At 40.0% G+C, this 10,926-nt stretch overlaps 1 protein-coding gene across 1 annotated transcript in view; it reads left to right on the forward strand.

Moving 5' to 3' along the window:
* EFHC2 (EF-hand domain containing 2) overlaps positions 1-10,926 on the forward strand; it is a 91,764-nt gene that overhangs the window by 20,511 nt on the left and 60,327 nt on the right. The window contains exons 5-7 of the mRNA XM_032219215.1: positions 5,330-5,581; positions 6,280-6,390; positions 6,643-6,781. Coding sequence (XP_032075106.1) covers positions 5,330-5,581; positions 6,280-6,390; positions 6,643-6,781 — 502 coding nt within the window. The remainder of the gene's footprint in view (positions 1-5,329; positions 5,582-6,279; positions 6,391-6,642; positions 6,782-10,926) is intronic.

Genomic DNA, 10,926 nt, shown 5'->3' on the forward strand with positions numbered 1-10,926 from the left:
TAAAAGTCTCGAGCTTCCCCTACTGATTTAAGATGGTATCTTTGCCCCTCAAAGATGAATGATAGTCCAACTGGTGCCTCCCATCTGAACTGTAGTTGACGATTTTTAAGCTCTTCCACTAAAAAAACATAGTCTTTCCTGGATCTTAGCATTTGAGGTGGTATCTCTTTCAGAACAATCACTTCCTGACCCCCAATTTGAAGCTTAATTTTATAGGACTCTTGCAATATCATATTCCTCATGTCTCTTGTAGTAAAATAAATCACAATGTCCCTTGGGAGCTGCTTCTGTTTCGCCAGCCAGAAGTTAGCACGATAAACCTTATCAATTTGCCAATCATAATTTCCCCCTGGCCTTCCCAACAGATTATCAAAGGCTTCTGAGAGAATCTGTTTCAAATTCTCCTGACTGTTTTCACGCAAACCTCTTATTCTTAAAGCAAACTCCATTTGTCTATACTGTAGCATAATAATTTCTTTTTCAGCATTTCCAACTTTTTGTTGCACCACGTCTATTTTCGATACCATATTAGTCTTGGCATCATTAAGATCTTCTAATCTGTCTTCAATTTCCGAGACATATTCTGTTAACAAATTAACAACCCCCAGCATATCATCCTTGATCTTCTGAACCCGAGTCTCAAGTTTATCAGACAGATCTTTATGTGCAACCAATATCTCCTCAAGTTTTATTTCCATTGTAGCTGCAAAATTTTTAAATGCCTCAGCCAGTTCCTTCTGAAAAAATTCTTTAGTCAGTAGCTCACCTGTGGGGGGAGGAAGTGAAGACTGTGGTTTCGTGCCAGGGACAAACGAACTTTTGAAGCCGGGGAGAGGGGGGTTGCTTAAAAGCCATTCCAAGTCTTAATCTTCTTCAACCAATTAATAAGTCTGTGCTAGTCAGTTGTGCAGCTGTTACTGATTAATTTAGTATTAAATCACCCCTTCCCTGTGAGGTTTTAAACTCCATAGAAATTCAAAACTCGAGCAGTTTTACGAAACTGCTCGGCGCCATTTTGAGTATCACTTTAGAAAGCAAGATATCAGAAGGAATTCTTGTAAAAACAAAAACTGAAGCTAAGAATTGATACAAACAATTAAAAATTCTCATGTACGGGGTCCGCTCGTCTGGGAATCAATAAATCAAGTTTTGTTCTGAGGATTTGAGTGTTGCTTTGTGCTGCAAATGCAGCAGAAATTCCTGGCACAGAGGCAATTCTGCCATCGGCTGGCCTCCCCCCACTCCTAGAAACAATCTGCGAGAATAGGTTGGCACGATACCCGGCAGAAAGCTCACCTTATCTTCTGGCCTGAAGAAAAAGGTAAACAAGCTGTCAGATGGCTGATGGATGGCTCATCTGACAGTTAAACGTGTCCAAGATTCTGGAGCCGAAACGATCAGCTCCTGTCAGCAAGCAATCTCAAACCGGAACTGAGGGTGTGTCCCCTCAGTCCTATTTACAGAGCAATCCTACATTATTGCATCTACTCAAATTATCACTGATTTTTTTTTGGGGGGTGTTTATTTCACAGTAAATGATTTTAGGATTGTTTCTTAAATCTCTACAGCCTAGTGACTGGGAGTAATGGGTAGCAGATTTGAGATAGAAATTGTTCTTAATTGACCTGTGATGTAACCTACATAATACATGTGTTTACTATTGCTAATGTTAACATACAGTACTTATTATTTTAGCTGCCATATAAAATAATTGAGTGGCAATATATATCTTAAGCTACCTAAATCTGGCAAACTAACTGATTTGTTTTCCAGGAGAATGATTATATTAATCCATGGAAAATTTAGAGTCTGATTGGAGTTGTTATAATAGTACAGTGTAAGATTTATGTGTATTTAATTGATAAATGTGACATCTATTACTGAAAGGAGAGTTTACCATTTTTCCCTCACAATCTTTTTGATCTAGTCTTTTTTGCTCATTTATTCATTTTATTGCTTTATCGCTTGTGTTATGAATGATTTAAGTTGAGCAATGTACTGACAGCTCCTAATCCACATTAACTCCTATAGCTGTTAACAGTTTCTCCCTCTTTCTTGCCACCAAATGCCATGGCAGTTTTTTTAATCATGCAACTGTCATCCTAGTTCCTTATTTTTAAAATCAGTTTGCATGATTAAAAGAGCACATATACCTTTTTGTTTAGCTACCATTTTTATTTCTTTATTTTCATAATTGAATAGATTAAACTAAGAGACATTGAATTGTTGAAAGCAATTCAATATAGCCCTACTAGAGCACCTAGCTTCTACTATTCAATTATCCAAGTCTGTGTTGCTTCATTATAAAAGAAAACTTTGCTTCTTTCACTACAGTTCAGTTGATCTGGATCTGATTCACACAACATGCTAAGTCATAATGTAATTTGTTTCATTTTGGATTAGCGTTCTAAGTTAAACCATGGCTTTAAATAATGTCTTATATCTTATGTGAACCCAGTGAATAGTGATGTAATAAACCATAGGGTTAGGGTTACAAAATGTAGTTTAGGTTGATTTATAAATCTAGTAGATTCCTATGTTGGAAAGGGGCTTGGACTAGAGCAGTGATGGCTAACTTTTTTGTCGTCATGTGTTGAAAGCACGTGCACATGTGATAGCATGCGTGCCCACACCCATAATGCAATGCACATGTAACATCACCACCCTGTGTGCCCTGCCACCTGTGCATGCTCATGTGACCCCCCCCTGTGTTCCCCTGCCCCTGTGAATGCACATGCGACTCCCCCGTGGACTCCTGGGACCAAAAATGAGGCGCAGGGGGCACCACACCCCTTTGTGCACCCCCCTCCTCATGTGCATTTGAACCCCTCCCCCACACATGTGCGGCAGAGACTCAAATCAGATGGGCAGAGGGAGGCGTGCGCACATATGTAGTGGAGATGAGTTGGGATGATGATTTGCGTGCCTGCAGAGAGGGCTCCACTTGCCACCTGTGGCATGAATGTCATAGGGTTGCCATCATGGGACTAGAGGATCTTAAGGTTCTTCCCCAGCCTTAAACTCCATGATCATTTTATTAATATTTTAAAGTTTGGAATACTATGGTTGCTCAGTCATTGTTTGGGGCTTATAGGATAATAGTCTAATAACATTTTATGCCTTTCTATCTGCCTTTTTGCCTTTTTCTCCTTGATTCCAGCATCCCCTCCCACTTCCTCTTCAGTGATGTCATAATATCTAAGGCTAGTGTTCTGAACAGACAGGTATGTTAATCCTGTTCCCAGTAGATGTTTATTGCTTGCTTCCTTCACTCACATTTCATCAATTTGATTTTGAAATCAAATCCAGGTTCCAAATTGAAGGTAATATCATTTACACTAGCGGTGGCATTCACTTACCTTCCCTACCGGTTCATAAATGTGAGCATCTGCACACACGCAGTGCTCTTGCATTATGTCAGGGTGGGTGGGTAGAGCCTCCCACAGCCACTGCTACCGGTTCGCCCAAACCGGAGAGAACCAGCTGAATACCACCTCTGATTTACACTGTTTCTAAGTTATTTGTATTGGCTTTCTAGCTTTGTCAATGAACAATTTGGTCTCTTCAAATTTTTATCTGTCTTTTTACCTCATTGTTGCCATTTCTTCAGACCATTTTCTTCCATTCAAAATGTGTTTCTATTTTCACAAACTGCTTTTTTTATAGTCTTGTTACCTCCAATTATTCACTTAATGTGGCTTTCAATACATTTATTTTCTCTCTGAACCTTCCTTATAAGCATATTGTAGCAAGTTACTAATACTGAAATAATACTAATGGATGTATTTTGGGAACACAACCATTTTAATTTTTTTTATTTTATAGGCATAATGTTGCAAGCTACTAGTATTAAATAATACTAAAAGGTTCATTCTGAAAACAAGAACCAATACCTACTTAGATAAGAAACTTTATAATACCCCTTCAGAACATGAAAAAGAATGTTTACAAAATGAAGAAAATATATCTGATAAAAATATGCCTGGGACACATTTTTGCATACAAAAAATGGGATTGTGTATTGAAATATTGGAAGATAGTAATTTTGCCCTGATGTTGTTAGGAGCTGGATGGGGAGCAACGGGTTGAAACTAAACCCTTGCAAGACCAAGTGGCTCTGGGTTTGGGGTTTGTTGGCTCAGGAGAATTGCCACCTTTGGTCTTGGATGGGGTTGCACTACCCCAAACAGACCCTCTGCATAATCTGAGGGTTCTCCTGAACTCTCTCCTGAGCAATTCCTGCTCAAAGAGCAGGTGGAGGTTGTGGCCAGGAGGCCTTTCCGCAACTGTGGGTTGTACACCAGTTACGCCTTTCCTGGACCATCAATCCCTACTCATAGTCACTCATGCCCTAGTCACTTTCCATCTTGACTATTGCAACATGGTCTACATGGGGCTGCCCTTGAATAGCATCCAGAAGCTCCAGTTGGTGCAAAATGCAGTGGCCCGCATGCTTTTGTGTAGACCCCAATGTGCACGTGTATCACCTCTCCTGAGGGAGCTGCATTGGCTGCCGATTTACTTCTGGATGCAATTCCAGGTGCTAGTTGTCACCTTTAATTGCTTGGGACCTTCATGGCTTGGGACCAGGTTATCTGAGGAACCGATTCTTGCTGGTCACCTCTACCTGACCCATCAGAGTGGGGAGGCAGGGAGTGTAGTGGATCCTATCCCCTAGGAAAATACACCTGGTGGAACCCAGAAGAAGAGCTGCCTTCATGGTGGCTCCCTCTCTCTGGAACATCATTCCCCCAGAGATTAGAATGACCTCCACTCTAACACTCTTCTGGAAGGTGCTGGAAACCTGGTTTTGCCAGCAGGCCTGGGGAACTCAGAGCAGGATGGAGCTCATTAAATGGCTTGTGTGATGTGTTGTCGCTGGGGTGGGGGATAATTTTATTTTATTATATTAATTTATTTGATTTTTTAAAATTAGTTTTATTGTTTTAAATGAGATTTTATATTTTGTAAGCCGCTTTGAGTCACCATGTGCGAATAGGCGGCAATATAAATTAAATAAACAAACAAATTTCCAGTTTTTAGATGTAAAAGTTCTTCATAAAAAGGAAAAAAATGAAACCTTGATACTTGGGCTCACTATTGAAATTGTTCCTGGATGGTTACTATAGCATATATTTCATTTGCTATAACAAAATTGAAATGTGTATTTGTTATACTAAAAATGTATAGGAGAAGTATTGAAAAAATTATGGTTTTAGCTATGAAGACTGGTACTATGGGACATTTGAAAAGTTATTATTAACACATTGAGATTTTTATGTTCATAACAATAGTAATTAAAAAAAACATTTTCTTTTCTGATCTACAGTTGATAGATAGTATGACACCATTGCGTCCCTATGAGCGCTTTGATACACTTCGTCAGTTTCTGGAACATGAGGGACATGTTTTACGTTTTTACGGTGTTTGGGATGACACTGAAACAATGTTTGGGGACATTCGAGAAGTGGTGCTACATTATTTTTTGGCTGATGATACGATTGAAATAAAAGAAGTGATACCTATAAATTCTGGCAGGGATGCTGTACCTCTATTCCTCAATAGACAGAAACTACCAAAGGTAAATGCCTATGTGAAAAATATGATTTGACATTGGCAGGGTTGGAATGCATTTATACATTTATTCCATATGTTGTCTTTTTTAATGAAATAAATGTTTATATATGTAGTTAGATGGACATAAAATGTAGCTTTTATGTGAAACAGACATTTATTACCTTATAAAATTTCAGATGCAGGTAGTTCTTGACTTATTATTACAATTGGGTGATCTCATGGGTCATTAGGTGAATGGAATCCCAACTAAATAGCACCAGTTGCTTCAGAGAGGGTGAGAAAAACACCTGGATGCCCAGTGTAGGGCTGAGGATAAGATGGGGTGTTGCAGCACATGCAATTCTGCCATGGTTTTGGAGACCAGCTGGCTTCAGATAGAGTGCATTAGCACACATATTTACATACCTTTTTACATATTTGCATAGATTTACGTAGGCAGATGGAGGGAGATGCAGTGCCCCAGCAGTTGTAAGTGTGGCTGAGCTACCAATCTCCTGATCATATGATCATAAGGATACTGCAACAGCTGTAATTTCGGGCATGGGTCGTAATTCCATTCAGTTAGCACCAGTGTAATTTCAAACAGTTGCTGAATGAATGGTCCTACATCGAGCACTCTTCATACTAGATAATCCTGGCTGCTCTCTTTAGTTAGCCGGGTAATTACATATATTAATAGTCTGTCTTTTACCTGAACCCCAGTTTGCTCCAGTTGGAATATATCAGCCTGGTACAATTACAGATCGAACAGTTTTGAATGTGCTTGGAGGACTAGTTGGGAATAAAGGTCGTTATATTCTGGATAATCGTAAGGTAAGATATTTTAGACAATTATAATTTACAAAGTTCCACTATATTTAAATTGTCTTTCTATGACGCTTATTTGAGTAAGCAGGTTGGGTGAAAATGTGAATTTGGAGAAGATGTATAATTTAATACAAAAATATAATCTCATACAAAAAGATATTTCTCAAACAGAAGTTTCTCAAGAAATTTTTCAAAATAAAATAACTGATATAACCTTTAGTGTATATATTTCTCCTTTCCCCACTCCCCAATTATTAGACAGGAGCAGTGTATCAGGAATTTTATAAAGACTGTGACCTGAGAATAGGAGCAACAATCAATGTTTGGGGACGAAAAATAATTCTCTGTGATTGTGATGAATTTTCCAAAGAATATTATAAAACAAAGTATGGAGTCAGTAAGTAAAAATACCAATATTTTAATTTTAAATTGGGCATTTGTCAAGGTTGGCTTTTCAATCCATTGAGAACTTCCATTATTGTAGTGCACATTTTAACAATAACATATATATCTGAACCCAAGCAATTGGAGATGAATACTTTTATTAATATTCTTGTTTGCTAAAGATTCTGTCATATCTGAGCCCCTTGGATTTTATGTACTTTTACCTCTAGTTATATCCCCCAGAAATTGTCAAAGGTTGATACTAAATTAAAACTTGTAATGAGATAAAAGAAAAATATGATTTTTTCTTTTGAAAAAATGAATATGAGAATATGAGAATAATCATATTTAATAGTACATTAAAAATAAATAAAGTCAAATAACTTAGACTAGGGATGTCAAACTCAATTTCATTGTGGGCTCTATCAGCATATGGTTGCCCTCAAAGGGCCAGTTGCATGTAAGACTATGACAACTCACAGCTGCCAAGTGGGTGTGGCTGGATAGGTGTGGCTGGGTTGCCGCAACCAGGTGGGCATGGCTGGGCTCAACTTCTTCGCTGACCAGGGATGGCTAGGTTGGGATGCAACAAGTTGTACTGGCTAACTCAACGTGGGGTCAGTTTGGTGCCCTACAAGCTCCTTGCCTCCCTAAACTGCTGGCAGCCAAGTGCATGCGTGCGTGCTCACACATACACCCCCCCTCCTGCATTTTACATTTGGGGACTTTTATCCACAGAGAAAGGAGAGGCCTTTTCCACAAGCCCAGGCATGATTGGCAGTTTGCAAGCTCAGATGTGGATAAAAGCTTTGAATGGTGTGTGTGTGTGTGTTTGTGTGCATGCGCAGACACCTGCACACACTCACACACACACACAAACAAACACACACACACCACGCTAAAGAAAATGTTCTTATCCCAATCCCAGACATCGTTGGCATTTTCCTGTCCAGTGCCATCTCCCAGCAAAGCAGGAGGCAGAGGACAATACTACTGCTTGTAGAAGCACAGAGGAGAAAGTTTGCAGGAAGCAATTTCCTCCCAGTCCAACTTCTTCCTTGACAGATCTCTGGAGAGCAAGAGGAGGTGGTGGGGGAGGAGAGCTTCCCTCCACGCTTCCACATGCAGCAGCATTGTCCTGTGCCTTCTGTGGGGGTCCAGTCAAGACTGGGAGGGGAGATCTGGAGGTCTCCAGTGGAGGAAGGGGAGACCAGAGTGAGCATCAAAACCTTGTTTACTGAAGGAGCCTCGTCGTCACTCTCACTGCCACACAAAGGACCCCTGGAAGGCAGCTGGGCTGCACAGCGCTCTGTGCAGTGGAGGGAAGTGCCCAGCTTGGGCCTTAAGCTACTGGGGCACTGGGACCCAGCAGACCAGCCGCACCCTGCTTCCCTGAGGGGGTGCCCAGCACTTACCTCCACCTTGAGGTTGCTGCTGCTGTGCTCTCTCTCCTTGGCCAGGTTGCTCATGATGGGTGCAGGCTAGCAAAGTGCGTAAGTCAGAGGGACACCCACTCCCTCTCCATGCAAGGAGACCCAGCTTTGTAAGCAAAGCATCCTCAGCGATGGAATGGGAGACCACGAGAGAGATCAGGAGAAGGGGGCAAGGGGATGGCAAAAGGGCAGCAGGGCTGCTGGTGGCCAAGCGCTAAGGCAGGATTTCCCTCAGACCTTCCGTCCCTATCATTCCAATCTTCTTCCTTCCTCCCTCCCTCCTTCCCTCGTGTGTCCAGAAAGAGATGACGGGAGGGAGGGAGAAGGGGTGGCAGAGCTGCCGCTGGGCATAGTTTTCCCAAGCGGAGGTGGACTGCAAGGCCGCAATGGCGAGCAAACCATTGAGGTAGCAGAGACACTGATAGCTGCTGCTGCCCCCGCGCTGATCTACCTGAACTTTGTGGTAGCCCACCCAGGCCTTAGATCTAGCCCAGTGGGCCACCCTGAATTCCAGCCCCCACGGGCTTGCCACCTGCTAGGCTGGGGTGGGGTGGGGTGGGGTGGGGTAGAGGCGGGGGACCCCTGCTGCTTGCTGTCTCCAGGCAGCCCCACAGGCCAGATCTAACCACTTTGCGGGCCACATGAGGCCTATGGGCCTTGTATTTTACATGTCTGCTTTAGGTCCATGGGCAACCCATAGGCTCTTTGTGGCCCCTAAATCTCCTTAGGAGCAGTCCATTGAAATAAGTTACTGTGCAAAGTTTTTAATATTTTTTTATGATTGAAGATTTGCAGTACGCATATCACACAATTTAATACTGAAACTTGCAAATGCGTTCAAAAATAAAGAGTTGTCCTGCCCACTCCAATAGGATGACCAGCTCTCCCCATGAGTGCTTTAATTGAATAGGTAAATTAATGCAGCTTCCAAAAACAGTTTTAGGTAATGAGTGTTCTTCTCCAAACATGGACTTGAATTTTGACTCTTATTACTTTACTCTTCAGGTGAAGTAAGAATTAACCAGCCTTCTTTATTCAATGTTAGACAAATGGTTTCTGAATATCAGATTATATCAGATTGTAATAAAACTTCATCATGGGAACTCTATTAGAGAAACAACAGCCATTGCAAAATCTAAGTTCAAGTCCTTTAAGTTTGAAATAATTTCTCTTGGAGAGTTAAATGTGAATTTAAATAGCCTGCTGCATTGAACATTATTATCTGTAAGAATAAGCTATTTGTTTGAGCCTGATCATCTCTGTGTTTTATGATTTCTACTGGACACTCACCAGCTGAAAAGAATGCATGGTTGCTTGTGAGAAAGATTTATTTTCACATCCTGCCCTGCAGCAGTGCTTCTGAGAGAATGAGAAAAGCAACAGAAACAGTTGCTTGTTATTTATTAGAATCTGCAGACTAGAGCAGCAAAAATACTCAAGTAAATGAGTAAAATAAATACATTTGAGAGATCAACATAATGTATTGCTTTCAGCTTTCAGTTTCAAGCTGAGCTTCTTGTGATCTGCAGTTATTGGTGCAACGGAAGTAGAAGAACTGGCTTTCCATTTTTACAATGGTTCTCTTGGAAGAACCATCTAAATGTAATTCCTGTTAGCCCATCTTCAAGAAGTGCACTAGGTGGCACTGTTGGAATGCAAGGAAAATCTTAATCGGCAATCTATTTGTTATGCAAATCGTGAAATTCAGATTCGGGAACTAGATAACTGCACATTAGAAAGGTTTTTGTTCTCAAGGAACATATCCCATTTATTGTTTGGAATATGTTATTATGTTATTCCCCTGTATAAACAACATAATGCAGAGAAAATAAAAAGCAGTAAGCAAAAGAAATTGAAGTCAGGAGATAAGAGAAAAAAAAAGAGCTCTTAACTAAATTTAATTTATATCAATCCTGTTCAGTATAATGTCACATCTTTCAATCTTGGGAAGCTATTCTTTCTTTCACTATGTTCATTTACTGATTCATGCATTGTCTTTTGTCAGGTTTTTAACCTCTCTCAGTCTTCATCAGCTCTATGGTAATCACAATTTTTTTAGCCCTCTCCTTCCTTTCAATCCACTCATTTGTTTGTGATTTATTCTCTTTATTTGACCAAACCACACAATGTACTTCTTTTGTACTGGGTACTAAGTTTTATATTCAATCTTTTCTAACTCTTTGGATATTTTTAATTTACCCACACTTGATGTTACTCAATTATAGAGTGCCCAGATACTTGTAGGTTTCATCCTGATGGCTCCTAATGGTTTGATTTCAATTTGTAATTTTCCATAAAACTTCAGATCATCCATCTAAAGCAGATGTGAGATTTTATTAGAACTTTTTGCTGATTTGTATTCAAGATTCGTGGTTTTTTTTTTCAAGATCACTGAAAGTGGGATCGCAGCAATGACAAATAATAAGGGTAATATTGAGTCACCCTGGAAGATGCCTTTCCTAATGATAAACTCATATTTTTCATTTCCAATCACCAGTTCTGCCTTCCACTGCTTTATTATTTTTTATACAGACATTCTAATGTTTCTATTGGCACCACTTGTTTGCAAACATTTGATAATCCTATATAGTAATCAATCAAATACCTTTTTTTAAAGTTTTGTTTTAATTGAACAAAAACACAAAAAAAGAATAATCCTTCATTATATCTTGTAGAAAGTGTGTTGATTGGTTACAAATACATTTCGTGCTTTTTTTCCACAATC

The sequence above is a fragment of the Thamnophis elegans genome, chromosome 6, assembly GCF_009769535.1.
Source record: "Thamnophis elegans isolate rThaEle1 chromosome 6, rThaEle1.pri, whole genome shotgun sequence".
Lineage (NCBI taxonomy): Eukaryota > Metazoa > Chordata > Lepidosauria > Squamata > Colubridae > Thamnophis > Thamnophis elegans.